The sequence below is a fragment of the Siniperca chuatsi genome, linkage group LG21, assembly GCF_020085105.1.
Source record: "Siniperca chuatsi isolate FFG_IHB_CAS linkage group LG21, ASM2008510v1, whole genome shotgun sequence".
In the NCBI taxonomy this organism is placed as follows: Eukaryota; Metazoa; Chordata; class Actinopteri; order Centrarchiformes; family Sinipercidae; genus Siniperca; species Siniperca chuatsi.
In genome coordinates this window covers 23,358,930-23,380,108 of record NC_058062.1, presented here as the reverse complement: position 1 = coordinate 23,380,108, position 21,179 = coordinate 23,358,930, and the positions used below count along the sequence as shown (strand labels likewise).

Here is a 21,179-nt window from a genome sequence, read left to right as displayed (position 1 = left end):
TTCTGACATTCTGACATGTGATCACACAGAAAAAGAACAAAAAAAGAAGAACAAACTAAAAAAAAGTTTTATTCTGATTATGGTATTAATGCCAGTGAGACAGACTAAATAAGTGATTCTTACCAGCTCTATAATCCATGACAGTTAGTAGCCTACACTGAAGGCATTTCCTTTACTCTAGTGACACTCTTTACAACCATCTCAAGGCAGCAGGTATCTGTTCTATCTGCAGTCTCTAATTGGACTGATGTCAAACCACAATGAAGCACGGCAGATCTGCTGGTTAAATTTTGTGCAACATTTTCACAGCCTCTAACACACCCCATATCCAAGTGCGCCACACACACACACAACGGTGTTTGGCATAACCCTGACGCATCGCACAGGGTGCTTGTGACTGCAATCTGCGCCGCACCACAGGGTTCATGAAAATAGAACCCTCAGTCTTAGTACTTCTAATAATCTGAATAGCAAAGATTGCTATGTCCAGATGATTACAGCAACTTATTTTCTCTTCTTCTCTCTAACCTCTGTCTTAGAAACCAGTCAGTGCTTTCAATGGAAGCAAGTTTGTAATAGATGTATTTTGGCCTTAGCAATTAATTGTTTTTATATTAAAATTACAATATGAGTGAGTGTAATTTTCACATAGCAAAAGTGCAAATTGATCTATAACTTAAAACTATAATTAGCTGTAAGAATAAAAGAGTTAAGGTTTTTGTTGGCAAATGAAATTTCGCCAGCTCAAATGACAACTGCTGCTGATTATTTATATCAAAATCATGATTTGAGAGAGTGCAAATTTCAGACTGCTGCAGTTGTGATTTTAATTATAATTTATATAATCAATGTTTTACAAGCTGCAATAATTAAAGAGTTAAAGTTTTAGTCAGCAAATGTGATTTTCCAAGCTGAAAAGACAACTGCCACAGGGAAATGTATTCATCTATATCTTCATGCCTGATAACTCTTTCTATGGGAGTTGGCCTAACAAAAAAGATGTTTAGTTTATAATAGGCTCTCTGGATGCTCCTCCAGCAATTTTAAGGAGGTGAAATACTAAATCACTGTAATAGCTCTGAATAAGGGCTGCAGGATCCAGAGAAGCAGTTCATCCTGTTTGCTCAAGCAGATATATACTCACTGTCAGGCGTATTGTCATTACTTTACAGTAAGTTGAGAAATAAAGCTGTTTTCAGTAAATATAATGGCACTTTTGAATGTCATGATTATTTTGGAAAAAAAAAAAAAGCGAGCAAAACTGCACCATTAATGTGGCCTAACATATTATCTGAATCTTTTCATGTATAAACAAGATCTGATTGGTACAAAATGATCAACCCTCTGGAGTCAGTATTTATCGATGAATATAATTAGCATGTTTTATTTATAGAAATATAGTAATACATATTTTATTTATATTTCATGAACAGACAAGGTGAGCTGGGTCTTTTCATTTTGGTATTTTGCATGACTCAAAAACTTTTCTCTGGCATCTGGCATTTCAGAGAAGGGGGGGTGTCCACATCCTCCAATTCATCAAAAGATTGAGATAGCGAGATTAGCATTTTTTACAAGAAACAACACATGCACATACACACAGCTGGACTCTCTCTCTCTCTCTCTCTCACACACACACACACAGACAATTTTCTGCCTCCCTCACGCTCCAGCGATCGTAGTCACACTGACTGCTGGCTTGCCTCCACACACACACACACACACACACACACACACACACACACGAGTCAGACTCATACTGACTCTCTCATACACACTCTGAGTCACACACACTGCAGCAGAGCGCTCTCTCTCCCTCTCTTTCTATGTCTGTGCTCGTCCCGCCTTCTTGAGAGCAGAAAACACTTGGGTCTCCATCGTACGGGACCGGCTGCTGCTTCCTTTGAAGCTCCATCTCTCTTCTTACTCTCTACCAATCATTCTTTCTCTTTCTTTTCTCTCTCGCTCTCTCTCTGCTTATCCTGCTGCTCTCTCTACCTCACCGCTGAGAACAGGGTTGTGTATTGTCGGGGTTGAGGGGGTTTGTGTTGTTCAGCTAGAGGAGGGAACATGCAGCATCCTGGAGGAACATGTGTGACGTTACCCACCGTGGACGCCTGTCCTCAGCTGTCTGGTGCTGCCCTCACCTTCATGTATTTACAGCAGGTGAGTAAGTGTGTGTGTGTAATTTTGTCTACATGAATTTACATCTTGTGTACATGCCATTGTTTGTTGCTGCTGCTGCTGGACACGGGAAGTGGAGAGGAACAGAATAAGTATGTGCTCCTATTTACAGGGCAAAATAAGAGAAACACAGAGTGTGTGGATATCTAGCATCTGTAAATGCGTAGTGTCCATTTGTGCCAGTTTGAGAAGCATCAATCCCCCTTGTCCTGCTGTCATGCCAAACTGTGTACAGTTGTATTAGTTGGAGAGGCCATGGAATAGGACCATCCTGCTCTATATTCCAGTTTGTTTATATCTTTTAAAAAACACAATGTTTAGTACCATATTTACGGTATGCCAGATAGACTGCAAATATACATTTTTTAATATGTTGTCTTCATTTTACTACATCAATTATAATGTTTTTGGGTTCAAAACTCCCAATTCATTGTATTTTTGTCAGTTGTAGTGTGTAATAGTGTGACTCAGTCCTAAAAGAAAATATGTTTTGTTCAACAACAATGAAATTACTGCCATGACTATTTATCAAAGTTTTTGTTGGGGTGAACAACAAACATGTTTACGTTAATGATGCACTGTCTGATTTTTTGTATAGCACCCACAATTTTATTTTGTGAATTAGTAATGCTGTTAGTACTACAACAACAGATTTTTTTTATCGTTAAGACTTCTATGAATTATTTTGAAGGACTAATCAGTCATTTATTATTATTATTATTATTATTATTATTATGTGTACATATTAATGACCATATGCTTAAATTTGAAATTAAATTTTTGTAATTTTTCTCACCTGATCGTGATTGAAAATATTGGTCTGTTGTGTTTAGATTGTAGTCAAACCTTTAAAAGCATGAGAAAATCAATTTAGTTGTTGTCTAGACTGTGTTCGTAGGTTGCAGTCCAGTGGTTGGAGCTATGGTGCTGGTTGGTGTTTGGCTATTTGACTAAGAGTAAGGTTATATTAATTTATTTTAAGGTTATTATTTGGGTTAGGGTTTTAGTAACTTTAATGTTCAAATATGGAAGTGTGTGGCTGCCAATATTAAAAAGAAATTATTTTATTTTTCATATTCATGTTTGAAAATGTCTTTCAAAGCATAATAAAGCACAATATTAAATTTTTAGAATGGCAGATAAATTGCAAACTTAAACTGAAAGAAAATTTCAAATTGGTTAAAGAGGGGGCACCCGCTTGTGTAGGTGCGATCAATTAATTATGGCAATCAGAATCATTAAAGATAATCATAAATAACTTAAATGAATAAAGTCCTCGGGGGCACCACTCTTCTTAAAGAAGAGAAATGATAGCCAATTAATTGACTGAGTCTCAAAATACACTAAACTATCAATTTGGAACTCTGATTAATAATTAAATTAATAACTATTACCAGAATTACCACCAATAGGTAGTAGGTTGAAGGATTTCAATATAGAAGAGGTTGGCAAATTACTCACTCTTGTGAAACATTAAAGAAGCCAGCATAATTATACACAAGCATTTATTTAAAAGATAAACAAAGCAATAACACAATGTGAAGTCTAACTCTAAATACTAAACTACAGAACAAAGGGTGTGTGTGTGTGTGCGCCAAAATTAATGCGTGTATGTTTTTTTGTTCTGTCTCTGTATGTCTCACGTGCACAAGCATGAACCCACATGGTCAGGAACATGTGCAGGAGCTTTAAAGTTACTCTCGGCTGGGTGTGGTTGTTGGGCCAAACTAGAGGTGTATGTGTGTGGTCTGTTTAGCATAATGATGTCAAGTTAAAAGGAGTTAGTTAGCATGCAAAGACTGTGTGGAGCATAACATAAACTTACATCAACTTAGCGGTAGTTGAGAACTATGGTTACAGTAAAAACCTCATGTTAACCATGGAGAAGATCACAACAATAAAACCTCAATCAAAACACATCAGTAACGTCACATGTACAAAAGTTAAACAGTCCTTTGCTTAGCTATATACACTGTTACTCTATGCCATGCCCAGTTGTTACGTTACCCGTCCATGGGAGGGTATAGGTGGCTTTGGTGCTGCTGTTAGGTGGCGGTCAGTCTGTTGTAGACGAGCCAAGCTGGGAAGAATTGTGGTTCCGCTGTGGAAGCGTCTTTTGCTGTGCAGTGTCCGCTTGTAGAGAAAGGAGGAAGCCAGTCACTTCGCTTGTGGTTGCCCTTACAGAGTTAACAGCTCGGCATTAACTTGCTTCGTGCTTCTTTAAGTTAGCTAGCAGGCTTTGTGCAATAACCATTGGCGCTAAACTTTATTGCAGAGATATAACAGGCCTTCGTAGTGTTGCGGTAGATCAGGAGACTTCGGTTCTGCTGCGTATTTGTGCTCCAAGCAGATTACACTGCAAAGCCAGGAGGAGAGAGTTCAGGTGGGTGTCTGCTGGTGAGCATGCCACACTGAGAGAGACAGCCACGGCTGTCCGCTGCAGTGACGGATTCCAGGAGAAAGAAGTGAGAACAAATGATCATTGACCTTTTTATTGACCTGGTGACATCTGGGTCACGGGTCAAACTGGCCAATGCCGCATTCAATGGCTCTCAGGATTGTAGGACAAAAGAGAATGCAGTCGCCTAACAAAAGTTCAGTTAACAATCACTCAAATTAATGAATTCATCTCTGGAGTCCCAACACTGGACTTTAGCATTTACCTTGAATTGTGTGCTGATTTGAGCTACTTTCTAATGAAAATGGCCTTTTTCACGATCATTTTAATTTTTCATTTCATTTTTCCATTTGAAAAGAGTTAAAATCAGTAAGTATTTCAAATTACAAATGCAGAAGTTAGTTTGCAATTTCATTTTCAAGTTTACGTTGCAATTTTGGATTCAGATATAGCAGTGTTGTGTAAACAGAAAATTATTCTTCAATGGTGTTTTCATTTTACTGGCAATTATTATTTAGACATGAAAATAAAAAATAAATTTTTTCTCACAAATCGAAAAATATGTTTTGATGTGACCCTGTGACATAAAAGAATTATCGGAATATATTTTTTAAAAATTAGGATGTTTATTGCCCCTTTTGACAGAAAAAAATGCATTTTTGGTGTTATTTAACAGCCATTAATTCTAAACATTGTGTACACATTTTGTGACTTAGTTAGCTCATACAATCAGTTATCATCGTAGTATTAAAATGAAACCATCTGAGGTAACAAAAGACGAGCACATTGTTTTTAACATCCTATATAAAACAAAAGACAAAGGAGTAATTCATTTTAAATATAAAGTTGGTGATACGTTGAGAATTTCAAAATTAAGAGGACCTTTTAAGAAAGGTTATGAACAAAATTATACTTATTAATATTTTACTGTAATGAATGTGTACTGCGGACAAAGCATTTAAAATAGAAAAGATCTTATCTAGAAAGAGAAGACAAGGCTGGAATATGGTACTAGTCAAATGGGTGGGATGGCCAGATAAATTTAAGAAAAACAGGTCATCCAGTTACCATAGGGTTTTCAAGCGTACTACATGCTGCGACTACTGTCTGACATGGATGGGGAGGTTTTTTTTGTTACCTAGTAATTCTTCTACATTATTTTACCCCAACAACACAATAGCAGATTTCAGAAAAAAGCTACCCAGACCTTTTCAGTTTAAAGTACCTCATGAAGTGGGAATAAAAGAAATTCATTATCCAAAAACGTGGACAAACGTTTCACCAAAAGATGCAGAATTTGTTGTGTTCAACCAAAAAAAATGCGGGCCTGTCTAACAGCGACGCCCGGATTCTATACATCCATGTCACAGTTAATAACTGAAATAAACACCCACTTATCTATGAGTGACGTGGAGTACATCAAACTTCATTACAATACCATCACAAACAGAGTGTCTGTTTTACCATTAAGAGACCTGGAATTCATGTTTAAAAGAAAACTTGCTCAAATGTTGGGATTTAATCCAATGTGTATATCGCACCAGACTCTGATATAGAAAACGGGCTCTTAAAACAAGACGCTTATACTCTTCACAGAACAACTCCTTTACATTTTACAGAAATAAAGTTTTAGTGAATACGATAGATTGGCAGTTCCAGTTAGATCGAGTGGACATGTCAGCATTGATTGATTATAAAGCCAAGACACCCGATCATCTACGGCTCAGAACTGATTTGCTTTCTGACCTGCCTGTTGTGTATGTGTCTAAGAAGAAATAAAATCATGTACGAACGCATCAGAAGAAACTTGTCTTTTACTGAAAATTTTGCATGGAGCATCTCCTTCTCAGAGAAGGAATATCATTAAATCTGCATCCCCAGACTTTATTTTAACATTATGCGAGATAGCATACAATGTTTTAAAAGGAAAGGTACCTTTAAACAAATCACAGTAACAACAATTAAAAAAGAAGAAAGCGGGGATTAGACTAATTCCTAATAAAAAGGTGTGTGTGTCAAAGAAAAAAAAAGAAGTTTGTCCTCCAGTCTGGAGGATTTCTCTTGCCTCTCCTAGTTCGATATAAAGGGCACAGCAATACTCAGAAGACCATGTAGTATGCTCACAAAATGTATCTAGTGCCTCAATAACAACTTATCAACCCATGGGCAGGTTGTCTTCTTATCTATTCTATCATCTATTCGAGAGACGGTGGAAAATGAATTGGATCATGCTATTAAAGGCATTTTGGAGCAGAAAACTGAAGATATTCATGAAAAGGCTAAAAAATATTCCATCGCCTTGCAGAGATCTCTCACTATGGTAAAGCATGGAGAACGGGATCAGAATACACTAACGTTTTCTATCCCAGTCAGTGAGGATGATCATGGACATTCAGCGCAGGTTAACATCGATGGTCAAAAAAGAAAATACTCAAAGGCACAACATATTTTGGACAAAATGTCAGCCTTAAAGAACATTACTTTGTGGACTAAACAAGGACAATTTGTATTTAATGCGAATATTATGAAAGGATCGCATGTGTATGATTTAATAAGAAATGTGACTCCTGCTCACAATGTGCCCAACAGTCACCAGCCTACAGGATGGAAAGAATACTTACAATCATTGGCTATGCTGAATGTCCCTTTATCAGTTTTACCAAATCATGAAGTCAAGAGAAAAATTTAAGAGAATGACATCTGATGCCCCAACGCCTCTTATTAGCAGAAGGAAACAGCTAACAGAAATTGAAACAAGTCTTTTTTAAATCTCCTACTACTCATGCTCATACAGTCTACGGCTCAACCCCCATTGGCTCACAGATCTAGGGGCTCAGGAGGGAGGACTGCAGGTGCATCCTTCTCCTCCCACCGGGAACAATCCTGGTAAATTGAAGGCCTGCTAGCTACCCTAGCTAATGTTATTAGCTAGAAACTAACATCTGTGATCCATTGTCCGTTTGATAATCTAAACAAAGAACATGTTTTCTAAAATGAGCAGTGGTGAACTTTACTATATTCTGTTATAATCAAGGAGTTGATAAGCAGACAGCGTAAGCTAGCCTAGTGCGCTAGCTAGTTGAAAAGTTGTCTACTTCCACTTCAAACAGGAACACCAATTGCGAACCCCTTTGCGTTATTTTACAATAGCGATCAATGGAAATCCCTGTAAACCGTACAAAACAAATGGATGGAGTGTGAGTTAATACTATGAAGTGATTTGCTGAATTAAAAACTGATGGACAACTGGTTCAGGTGGCGTATTGGTGAAATTATTTTTTGAGGCTTGTAAGCCTCTGATTGGCCAAATTAAAAATTGATTTTCAGTTATCCCACCAATTCAATGTCTCCGGTCTGCAGCGACACCCTACTCGAAGTCACTGATGATGTAAATTGTAATATTACTACTATATATCTTAACTTGATAGTTCATGTTCATGCACTATTACCTTATACCATATTATTATCATCAACCTGTAAACCCACTTTGTACTTTACACTATTTTATACTTATACCCACTTGGTAATTAATTTATTTTCTGACCTGTATTATAGTGTATTATATTTTTTGCTTAGTATTTCTATTCCTGTGTGCACTGACGTGATAGTGAGCTGCTGTAACAAAAGAGTTTCCCCTCAGGGATCAATAAAGTATTTCTGATTCTGATTCTGATAAGGTTCTTGTAGCACAATAACTCAATTCTCTCTCAGTATTTCATGATGTTGTACTGTCTAGTCGATGTTTTGTATGTATTGAACCACTGTAATGTCGGTAAAGACTCATTTCAGTAATTAGCCTGTTCAGTAATTAGCCTCGCTAAGTGTTAAGCTAGCCTAGCCTAGCTAGCTTTCCATGTATTACTGTGAACACAGTTAACATGTTTTCAGTGTGATATAGCAACAGTGGTTACTGCAACAGTTGTTTTGAGATTCACAGTCACACAGAGAGTATGCCGACCTCATTTTACAGTCCTTAAATACTTCTAGTTAATGCTGGCTGTCCGTAACAACTCACAGATATGCATGCATTTGTTTCTTTGTGCTTTATTTCAGAAACTAGAGAATTGTGCACTGCTATGCTGTACCATTTGTGCTGCTTATATTATTTCCATTCAGCAAGGAAAGAGCTTAAATCCAACTGATGAAGCTGCTGACCGGAGCCCTGTAGTGGCCAATTTTCCAACAAACCAGTTTGAAGTATTATGATACTTGACCTCATAAGTCATTATAAATGTTTTATGATTATTGTTATAAAACATAAATATTTATGAGTGCTGAACTTTTATAATTATAATTATACATTGCTAGAAGCACAGTATAATGCATTATAAGTATGTTCCTAATGCATTTTAGACATGGGCTTCATAGAAAATGTTACCTGAAGGTCTTTTGATAATTTTTTACTTAAAGTAACATCACTGTAACAGCACAACTGAGAAGTGTTCACAGATTCAAGCCTCTCTCTCTCTTTAATTGTTGTGTGTGAGCTTCTGTAAAGCCTGCTAGTTCTCATTATAAAAATTCTCAGGGGTGAATTTTTGCGTCTGTTAAATCTTCATCTGCAATTCTCTGTAGTGGTCCCAGTAATATTTGTTCTTAAGGTATACTGAAGTAGCATATCACATGACATGGTTAAGCAATGTATGAGTCAAAAAATGTTACAAATGTTTTTGCAAGAACAATACTTTCCACTCATGTGGAATGAGATGTTTGATTTGAAAGAGAACTTATTTATAATTTATAACTTAATTAGAATTATAACTATTGTAATCATCTAATAACTCCCCCTGCTCTTTCATTCGTTTCTATCAGCGGGATGTCTCTTATTTTTCTATGACTCACTCTGTATGGAGTGATTGTTATTTGTTTTGTTTATTTATAACTGTACACTCTCCCTCGTGCCTCTGGGCGCATGAAGAGCTGTTTTCTCTCCTAATCTGCTCTATGCTGGACTGTTACAGTGCATCTCCGTTTCTCACAGCAGCAAGTTTTATGTTGTTTTACAGTTTCATTCACTCATGGTGAATATCTGGTATTGTACCGTCTCTGTGCCACCTGTGTGCATATGGTGTACTGTGATGCGCTATTGCTTCGCCTGGCTACAATCACTGCTGCCACAATCACTGGAAAGTGCGCTTCAGTTACCACCAACTCTCTGAAGATGCTAATAATTTCCCTTTAACTGCATGTGGCCATTAGCGCGGGTGTTTGTGTACTTTACCTTGTTTTTCAGTGAGGCTCATTTGCATAGAAAGGGGACAATTTTGCGCCAAATGTATGCATATTACCTAATTTGCAAATAGCATCAGAGCACTGAGATGCTACCTGCTTGCCAGCATAGGTAGGGTTTCAGTTCACCCGTTGCGGGTGCTTTGAGAATTACAAGGTTTCTTTTTGTCGTATTTATGCAGGATTAGCGGCCGCAAAAGCTGCGCAATCCTTTTGTGAAATCGCCCCTCAGTTTTTAACAGTAATTAACCTTGATCTGTGTCTCAAACTCTGCTGTGTTGGGTCCTTTAATTTGAGGGAATTTGGCCTGGAAAGTCCTGGAAAGGTCCTTGAATTTTATGTTTAAGAAGGTGTGGGAACCATGAAATCGAAAACAAGCCAAATTGTGAGTAAAAATATATAATCATGAGAAATATTTAATACTTAGATCCTGTGATCATGTTACCTTTTCCTCACAGAGTTTAGTTGAGAGAGGTTTTGGCTTTGGGTGATTGTGAAAAAATATAAAATAAAATGAAATAATAATGATAAAATTTAAGTATAGCCAAAGATGCTTTACAAAATGAATACAGAGCAGAAAAAAAATCCTGGGGCAATAGGTCCTGGGGATCTGTAAGAGCCTGATCATCCCTGGATCTAAGATGGGGGGAGTGGACTAGTGGAGGGGTACTGTAGGGAGTGTCTAAGTTATTGGGAGCCTTGTAGGCGGTGAGGAGGATTTTATAGTTAAGTTGTGGAATTTGCTGGTGCAATAATCAAGCCTGGATATCATAAAGGATGGGTGGATGAGAGTTTCTGCAGCAAGAAGTGACTCTTTGGGTGGGAGACGATGTTGCGGAGATGAAAGAAGGTTGTTTTGGTGATCTAATTTAATTACACCATAATGACTGGAAATGTTTCAAAGTAAGAAACATCAGTTTAGAATTTACACATCATAGACAAAATAACTAAAAAGGCCATCAGAATTAGTAACAATTCCTGAGTAATATTCAAGTTTTAAAAAAGGTGATAATATAGCATATAATTTTTTTCCATTGACAAATTGTGCAGGTTTTAGAAGGTCTTGATATTTAGCAGTAAACATAAAAATTAACAAAAGCAGTTCTGGTGGTCTTAAGCCATTTAAATTTAAATTATTGTATTCTTTCCTATTTCTTGATTTTCTTTTCCCCCTTCTTGTTTCATTATTTCCTTCTTCTAAGGCCTTCAGGTGTGCATGAACACATGCATTTTGTATTTACAGTATGATCTATACAATATGTATTCACATGTATTGAAATGACCTGTAAATATATTCATGCAAAAAAAGCAAGAAAGAAATAACCCCAAATTGAGGAGGTTGTCAGACTCTCTGACATCAGTAAATTGGTAAGTAAATGACAGGCAGTTTGGGTCACTTTCTGAACGCCGCCACACACTTGGTTTTGTGCTCTTACACACATTTATGACTGTTTGGTACTTGTGACTTCTGAGTGACGGCCCTGCTCTGTGAGGCTCAGGACAGGTAGAGTTGGCACTGTGTCTTAAAGCTGTTTTGATGTTGGGGAGTTTAGTTGTTGTCAGTTTAGTTGTTACACCCCAAGTTGGGGTGCAACAACTGAACAGTTTCTCCTGAGATCCTGTCTGAATATCTAGCCACATGACCTACTAACTTGTTTACTAGCAGTGCTAATGACATTTCTAGTGATTTTGTCAATTTAATGTATGTATAATGTTTTTTTCCAGTGATTACTATGCCATTTATAATTTATATTTAAATTTTTGCGTTACATATTGTTATGGAAATTGTCTTTCTTGAGTTCGGAAATGAATATCATATCTTATCTCTTTTTGATTATCTTTGTGTGGCAACATTTCATAACAGTCAACACTTTCAACTGGATTGTGATACAGTGATGCATTACATCCACTATTATAATTGTGGAAAAATTGTCATACGGGAGTGGACAACAAACTGAAACACTTGATGAAAAAGAATGTTACAGTTGCAGAAACCGGATCACAAGTTCCACAGTACGTTGAATGTCAGTAAACAGCTGTGAAAATGCTCTCACATTCCTCACTCTAATATGTGAGCTTTCAACGTATTGTGAGGCGTCTAACAAAGTTACACAGATGACAAATGGCCAGTGGCTGTAACAGATGGAGTAACAACAGCATCAGTCACAAAAACTTGCATGCAACTGAGTTTCATCAAACATACAATGTATAAAAGCCTCTGTAAATAAATGAAAAGTTGTATGAAAGTCTCCAACTACAGTATTTCTTATTGTTATTCAAAACCCTTTCTAAAGATTATCATAATCAAAACCAACTTCTACAAAAACTGACAAATTCATCATATTGGTACGTGATTTTCATATATTTCAGATGTGAAATATAAGAAATAACATGTGAAGCAAAATTTCACATATAATAAATCACATTTCATATGTAGTGAATTCAAATCAAGCTAAGGCGATTTTTGGACATTTCACGTGAAAATATGAATGCACTTTTTGAAAGTGCAGGGTCTTAAAAAATAACAAAGTCAACTCTGTAATATATGCAGACAAGCAGAGAAGTTGTAGTGCCATTAAATGCTTAACATTTTTTTATTTTATTTCCCTCTCGCACACATGTACAAATGCAAACCCCATAAATAAATGATGGTAATAATACAATAACAAGAGCTTCCTCACACAAAAACAATGAAGTGAAATACATTATATAAGATGCCGTAAACACCATATTTGCTTCCACCTTGCAATTAATTAAACTTTTTATTTCTATTATAAAGTGTTTGCAGTCAAAATGTATGGAGTTAGTGAGTATGCCGTGTGTTTTTTTGACCCAGTTTTTGAGCACATCATTGTGGCATTGTGGGCCCTCTGCAAGGGAGCCAGTAAGAAGGAATAAAAATGTGACCAAGCAAAAGCCTGAAGCAGAGGAATATTTTAACGGCGCTCAGGGATGAAAGAGCTAAATGACGAGCAAAGAAAATGGCTTCTGCAATCTGACAATTTGTCATTAAGCAACTTTCCTCCATTAGTCTCATTCCTTTATCCAGCTCTTTCATCCCTTGCTACACGCTGTGAGAGCATGTCTGTGTGTGTGTTTGTGTGAGAGAGAGAGCTTTTGTTTTCAGATTGCACTGTTCGAGTATTCCAGATTGTGCTAATGCGTTGGCATGTTATGCCAGAGCATTGTGTGTGTGTGTGTGTGTGTGTGTGCCTTGCCTACATAGGGAATCTGGGTCTTTGAAGCTATATATAGTTGAACCATGTAAGACATTTTGAATACATCTGAAGGCCTTTTGGGATTCTGTCTGTGTGTGTGGATATATTTTCACACAGCACCACACATTAATTATTTTTCTATGTACATTTTTGATTCACCCTTCGATGTTTTCTCGATTTATTTGAACACATGCATTACATGTTCTTTCCAAAGAGCTCAATAGTCTGTCACAGAAATGTGTGAAAGAGTGGATTCATTTTGCACACACAGACGATGCAGTCAGTCTTTAATCATGTACACACCATGTTCCCCTGCTTGTGTGTGTGTGTGTGTGTATATGTGTATATGTTGTTGGGGGAAATCAATTCTGGGTATACGCTCTCAGCCAACCGCAGACAAAAGCTAAACAAAACACTCCATTAGAAGAACTGTGACTTCTCTGAAATATTAATGATGATGTCATAAGAGTAACTGCATGTTATTGTTCCATATGATATTCCCAAGACTTGCAAAAAGGATAAAAATAATTTTAGTATTGAAATAAAGGCTGAGTTTCAAATGAATGGTGGCCAGCCAAAGCAAATGAAGACCAGTCTCTAATAACAGCCTGGTAAAAAAATAATGAGGAGGATGGAATTACCTGTACTATAATGGCTCGCATGATAAATTTCACTTTCTCTTTTGAAAAGAAATTATGTTTACCTGTTGTTCCTACTTTGCTGTTTTTACGTTCCACAAAAAGCTACTGTCAGTGAAACCCAACACTTCCTGCATAGCTTTCACATTAAGAGCCTACCTGGAAAGGGGTTAACTATTTGCTTTAAGCTGCTGGAAGGCTTTTAATTTGAAACACTTTGGATATTTCACAGTCTTTAGGGAGAGATCTAAAATGCCATCAAAGGAAAAGACAGAACTATTTGCATTCAACATGTATGGCTGAGCTTGCCATCTTCAGTCTGAGATGGAATGTTGTCCAGTGCTGCCATCTGTGTGACCACCATCTAAAAGCTAAGTGTCCCCATCAGTTTCTCCTGTGTTCATCCGTCTCTGCTGTTTGGAAATGTTTCTGTCTGGCTCCTGGGGGGGGGGGGGGTTCTAATTTTAAATCATACCTTGTCTATTTTTATATCACAGACATGATGTTTTGTTGTGAATCGTCATTAACTCTGCTGGAGACACAGTGACTCTCTATACATGTCAGTCTACTACTTTTAATTAAAATAACTTTTAGGTATAATTTGTAATATCACCTGTAATGCAAAAATGAGGTTGGAGGAATACTGGTCTTGGGGTTTGCTAATGAGCAGTATCTCCAAATCAAGGAAATCATCTTCATTACTTACTGCAAAGTGGACTGCTCTGGGGCCCTAGTCCCACAAGGCTCAATTTCACCATGTGGCAGTTAGTTTGTGCCAATTTGCTTAATTGCAATTTTATTTCATAGGGTATGCATTATAAGCTGAAATAATAGAGGCCTTAAAGGACCAGTGGTTTTGCATGTTTAAGCCAAATAACTACTATCTCCTTACACTTTTCGTCAGTGCCAGTCATTTCCCAAAGCATGCAGCCATATTTAAGCTTTTGTAATATTTTGCATAATTGTTTCGAATTTCAGAATAAACTGAATAAACACCCATCTTAAAATTCTGTGGTTCACTCGCCAAAACACACATCTGCATTTATGACTCACGATAAGTGATTTCATCCGTAAAACAGTCTTTTATCCTGGCACTAAATTTCACGGCGGGGATATACGTTCCTTCTGTGTAGTTCCGTGTTGAATTGGTTGGCAGGACAGATGTCTCGCCTACAAGTGATTCTGATTGGACAGATTATGCTCTGTGAAGTACACCACATTTCTGACCAAAACATTCTAGCTAGGAGGGATGAACGTATTTGTTGACTGTGTACCTGCAAGAGAGTGCTGAAATCAGGATGGTTTGTCACACATAAGTTCATCCACTGCATTGCTGCCTCTCTCGCACTCCTCCAACAGCGCTTTCAAAATGGCCCATTCATGGCAGCAAAAACACTGCCGTGGATTACATAGTTTGGCATGTGTTACAACTCCACCAGCAGCTGCTGGTTATTGGTTCAGAGGCTGGTGTTCTGTTTGATCCAATGATGTAGCAGCACTGTCCCCTCCTCTAGTCCTTTCCCTATCTTGCTCTGCTCGCCTCAGCAACATTTCCTCCTCGGTATACTGTGGCTCAAACTGATTCGCTACAACAGTCATTCTGTAGAAAGGGTCTTTGTCTTCTCATCAGTATGGAGGCATATACGGGACTATATTCAAATGATAATGTAAACTTGACAATGAAAATGTAATTCCACAATAGCATAATTTTCCACATATGTATGTGTTATTTGAGTAAAAATGAAAATTAAATAATCCAATTTTTATTTTAATTTTCACATACTTATATAGGTTTTCTATGACTATGTTAAAATGGAAAAGCTGTTTGACATTTAATTTTCAAATTTCATATTTTGCTGTACAGTGGACAATATTCAAATGTTAATTCATATTTGAAAATGAAAATGCAATATAAACAATGTAACCTGATTTTCCATTTATGCAGCAAAATATAAATGGCTAAATGAAAATGAAAATGCATTTTTCTAACAATGTGTAAATCATAATGAAAACTGCCCTTAACCTAAGACTTAACCTGCTGTACAGTGGACAATATTCAAATGCAATAAGAGAAACAGCGCCCCCAGTCTTTGCATTTACATTTACATGTCACCATGCTCTTTTGGGGTCAACATGAAAATGAAAATATAATCTGTCAGTGCTCTCATCAAGGCGGGTCTTCAGTTAGGACGTCACTTGCTTGAACATCTGCTGCTTTACTCATGTGCGTAGTTCACATAGGCAGAAAGGCAAGAAGGTGGCTGGGCCTCACTGATTACTGTACAAAAACACACAACTTTATAACTTTATGCACTGATTTTGGTGAAACTGGATGATTGATGATGATGATGATGATACTTTATTGTCAGATTGAGTCTGGAGTAAAACCCGACAAGAAAAGCACCTCGTTAACGTTACAGTGTCTTTGTCATCCCCAGAGTCAGAGTCCTGGTCGGAGCTGCTGTAAATCACCTCAGCAGTTAGCGGTTACTTTAGCAACAAGTAAAGCTTTCTGTCCATCAGGAAACTCTGAAAAATTACCGAGAGTTGAGACAAAGCAGCCGAAGGACATCAGAGGGAAAAACGATCTGACAATAAAATATATCATCATCCAGTTTCACCAAGATCAGTGAATAAAGTTAGAAAGTTGTGTTTTTGTACAGTAATCCAGTCAGCAAGTGACATCCTAACTGAAGATGAGAGCAATGACAGATTTCATTTTAATTTTCATGTTGACCCTAAAAGAGCGTGGTGACATGTAAATGGAAAGGCAAAGACTGGGGGGGTGTTTTCATTTTAATTTTCAGATTGTTAGAAAATTGCATTTTCATTTTCATTGAGACTTAAATATTCACACATACATGGAAAATCAGGTTACATTATTTATATTGCATTTTCATTTTCAAATTTGAATTAACATTTGAATATTGTCCACTGTACAGTGGGTTCCATCTTTAAAAGTCAAACAGCTTTTCCATTTTTATTTTAACATGGTCATAGAACGCAACCTCACAAGTATGTGAAAATGAAAATTAAAATTGGATTATTTCATTTTAATTTTTACTCAAATAACACATACATATGTGGAAAATTATTATTTTATTGTGGAATTACATTTTCATTGTCAAGTTTACATTATCTTTTGAATATAGTCCCGTATATGCTTCTGTACATCAGAGCTCCTTATCACGATATTCACTGTCTGACATTTTCTTGTGAAAGCATCTCTTCTTTGCTGAGTTTGTGCGGGTCTTCCAGCCCTGGTCATCCAATGAGAAAACACATTTGAGTTAGAATTGTGCATTTATGTGCTGTCATGTAGCTAAAACTGTCTTCCAGTCTGAAGTCAGCAAAATAATGTTTTTAGAGATTCAATACAACTAAGTGTGCAATTTATGACAAGAATGACTGCAATGCTATGTGGCAGCTGAATGGTGAAAGTGATGGTCATCAGACCTTCACTTCAACACACGAATGCATCACATGGAAGGATTCACAGATCACTCTACTATTTTAACTTAAGGTAACTTTAAGCAACTTTAAATTAAAACCAGTGCAGACATGTTTTATTATGATGCATTAGCTATGTTGAGTGAGTTTCAAGTCCCTGTGGGCCCCTGCAAAGTAGAAAAAACACATTTAAAAATTACAGGGCCACTTGCACGAGTTGGAAAATGGTTGCCAGTATTGTAAGTTGTAAGCACACAAGATTTACTGGACCGGTATGGTCCTTTAAGATGATACCTGCATGATTACCTTATCTTGAGTCCTGATCTTGTAGAGGGGACCCGAGTTTAAATCTTGTTATTATTATTATTATTATTATATTAATGGTGAAAATAGTTTGCTTCTGCGGCACCCCTGTAGCTGGGGCATCCCCGACTCGGGTGTGGCCAGGGACCTTTGTTACGTCTCTCTCTCCCTTGTTTCCTTTCACTGCTCCACTAGTTTGCTTCCCACTTGGATTTTCTCAGGTAGTTAACCTATAAGCTGTTGTATTTCTTTGTTATTTGTCTGTGTTTTTGTAGTATTTTGATGTAGCATTCTCTAACTGAAGGGCTTTTTTTCATTGTGTTTTTTTTTCTTCTTAAGCTATTCAACACAGCATGCCAGCAGGTTCAGGAACAAGTGTCTTTTCCACCAGTCTCTTCATTGTGAGTGGGCTGTGTATGCTTTTCACAGAGCTACGTGTTGTAGGGGAAAGTGAGCCCTTGTTGAGAGGCAGCTCTTGTTCAAAGAGCGGATTAAAAGTACTATCGTCAGACCTGTAGAGAGACAAAGTGAGTGTCTGTTACAATTTGCAGCAAAACTAGGCACTGCAAACTGCTTTCTTTTTAGGATTTCTTATCTTTAGCTAAATTCCAACCATTTATCAGTCATACTCAGAGATCCATTCTTTCGTGGAGTCAAGAGACAACCCAGTGTAGGGATTGCTGATCGGAGCATATTCTGATTTTGTTTTCATTTTGGGGGGGAACATTTTTCTAATCTCATATGAATCTATATTTCAGCCTTTCCTTCCGAAATTTATTGTAAAAAAAAAAAAAAAAAAAAAAAAAAAAAAAGATTTTCAGAAACAAAGAATACACTTAATGGTTAAACGTCCTCTCAGCCATTTATATTCAGTCATTTATATCTTTAATATTTTCTGATCATTACAGAAAGGGAAAAAGTCAAATGTGTTATGTAAAGTTATAATTTAAGTTCAACGTCACACATTACTGACTTGTTCTACCAATGGGTGAAGTGAAATTAAACATTTACACAACATTTACATGTTTCTTCTTATCAACAATCCCATGAAAGGAACCAAACAAACGATGAGTATGTTCTGTGTATCCAAAGCCTGATATGTCTTATTCCTCTGTGTCATAGAGCTCTGTAACACTTACACTAAAAACTACTAGTGGAATGAAATAATAGGGTTGGGAAAAATGACGGTATATACCGCGCAACAGTAGACAGGTGTCCACCAGAAGAGATTTGGCAATACTGTTTCCACCGTGGGAGCTGTCCCTTAGTGTCTTTGCTATATTCGGTGCAGGCTATGTTGTTGGTGGTAATGCACCTCTAAGCTAGTTTGCCAACTGCCACAGAAGAAGAGAGTGACAAGAAAACATGGAGGAGGAGAGTGAAATTGTAAATACAGAGCAGAAGGTGTTGTTTTTATTTGTTCCAAATAAAAGAAGAAAATAATCAAATGTGATGGTATTAAAAAAAAAACAAACATTACAGAACAATTACTGTATCGTGACATATGTCATTACCATGATATAAAAATGAATACTGTGACAGAAGATTTTGACCATATCGCACCTTTATGAAATAATAATGGGATTTTTAATAATGGGAAATCTGAAATGGCATGTAGCCATTTTTTAATATTTAATTAAAAGAGATTTATTCCTCCAAATGAAATTGTGTAGCAATTACCGCATGTGTGTATTTGTCACTGATATGGCTGAATGAGTGTGTATGTCATGTTCTGAGGTGCTGTGTCATTTGCTGAACATTGCACATGCCCATTTCATCTCTCTCTCACACACACTCACACACACACACAGTCCATGGTTGTGTTCATGTAACAACATGCCAACACTGCGCGAATGACTGTGGAAGATGGAAAGAGAGAGCGGGGGAAGAGAGAGAGAGATTAAATGAAAGGATGAAGAAAGCGGATTAGAAAAGAGAGAGAATAGAGAAGTAGGCCAAAGGCAACAAACTTCAGTCTTCTCTGTTCAAAAATACAGGTAGACAACTGTGGAGAGAGAGGCCACAGTGTTGCTAAATGTTTACTGCTGTCACTTTAATCACAAATTATATTTTTTACAATTAGTTACAAACATTTTACACACACACAGTTTTTCAAAACTCTTCACACAGTTCTATTCAACATGCAGCTCAGCACAACAGTTAATCTCACATCCAAAATACACTAATGCAACCAAAACATTTGATACACATCTCAGGATCAACTCTTGTACCAGAACACTGACAACATTTGTCTCTAAGAAAACTTTGTCATTCAGAACTCAATGACCTAAAAACACTAACAACTGGAAGCATTACAATATGCAACACTATTGTCTTTGAAGTATCTTTGATTTGTTGTATTTGTTTATTCATTTATTTATTATATAAACTAAGATTCCATTCCAACAAAAACAATGGTACCTTTTTACCCCATGGATTGTGTTACGTTACATATTATATTTAGTGTTTGTTACAGAAATGAATCAGAAATGCTGTAGCATGCTTCAGTAGCTTCTATAGGTATAGTATAGTCTTCCCATCCACATCACACTTTATGTTCTTTGACAACGATTTAGCTTTTTATCGATCTCGGAACCCTAGAGATTCGCTTTTTATTAGCTTTTTTAAAATGTATCTGCATTCAAATCGTCATCAGACGAGATTGCTAATCAGACTGTAAACAATGACCGGTGCACGGAGGAGGAAGCCGTAGCTCGGATATCCGTTATCCGAATATCCGCTGGCTACACCGGAAGCCCCGAAACATTGGCTGTTGCTCCCAGAGGCTAAATCGTCATCAGGCGATAGCCGATGGATTCCGAGATTGAGTCCACACTGAATGCCGTTGCGCTGATTGTATAAAGAGTTTTGAAAAAGTGAACTCAGTATAGAGAAATGTGTGCAACCAATTGTAAAAACAAAAACAAAAAACTGGAGGACAATGAAGTTACGATTTCATCAACCAAAAAAACCCCAACCACAACTGAATGGTATTTCCTGTATTTAGATACATTTATATAATTCCAGAAAATATCACGTTATGAGTGAAATTGGTTATTGTGCTTTCCATAATAATGGCAGTCTAGTGAGTTTTCAACAACCTTTAAACAAGACTGTAGTACTCGAATCCTGGCCAGTCGAGGCTTTTGTTCCTGCTATCTCTGACTTGCTTTGTTCTTGTGGCTGTTTTGACTGACTTGCCTTAGTCTTGGCCACCTGTCGAGACTATCACATTGTTTAGTTTGGACCTTTTGACCAAGTCCAGATAGCTTGTTTTCTATAACCTTTCCATTTTTATTTACTTAGAGTTGTAATTGTGATTTTAGAAAACAATGAACATTTTTTTGTTCTTATCACATTTCAAAGTCTTCTGAATCCAGAGGACTTTACTGACTGAAGTCATATCACAATGGACACTCACTATGAACAGTATAAAGAATTTTGAATGGCTTCTGTTTTTGTTTCTTTAGTCTTGGTCTTAACTCGATCTTGAAACAGCTGGTCTCTGATTTGACTTAAGTGGTCTTAACTACAGCCCTGCCTTAAAACATTCTAAAAATATATTTTAACACAAGACTGGTCTTAAGCCTTATTGGAAACATTCATTTAAAAAGCAGAACAGTTAAAACCATTAGAACTAAACCATTTGTGTGGCTATAAATGGTGGAAACACCCCAAGCTAAGCCAACATCTCATTGGCAGCTGAAGGTAGGGAAAACAGCTCTGAACATTTTGTCCATTTGCCCTGAGCTGGCCCTT

General features: G+C 37.0%; 1 protein-coding gene across 9 annotated transcripts in view; it reads left to right on the top strand.

Annotated features, from left to right (window-relative positions):
- The first annotated feature begins 1,740 nt into the window (after positions 1–1,740).
- The window catches only part of rbfox1 (RNA binding fox-1 homolog 1), a 267,586-nt gene continuing 248,147 nt past the window's right edge, over positions 1,741–21,179 (top strand). For 3 of the 9 annotated variants that reach the window (XM_044182189.1, XM_044182183.1, XM_044182180.1), the window contains exon 1: positions 1,742–2,166. In XM_044182189.1, coding sequence (XP_044038124.1) covers positions 2,071–2,166 — 96 coding nt within the window. In that variant the 5' untranslated portion in view covers positions 1,742–2,070. Of the gene's footprint in view, positions 2,167–21,179 lie in introns of all 9 variants that reach the window. The other 6 variants (XM_044182178.1, XM_044182185.1, XM_044182187.1 and 3 more) reach the window with 5 other exon arrangements.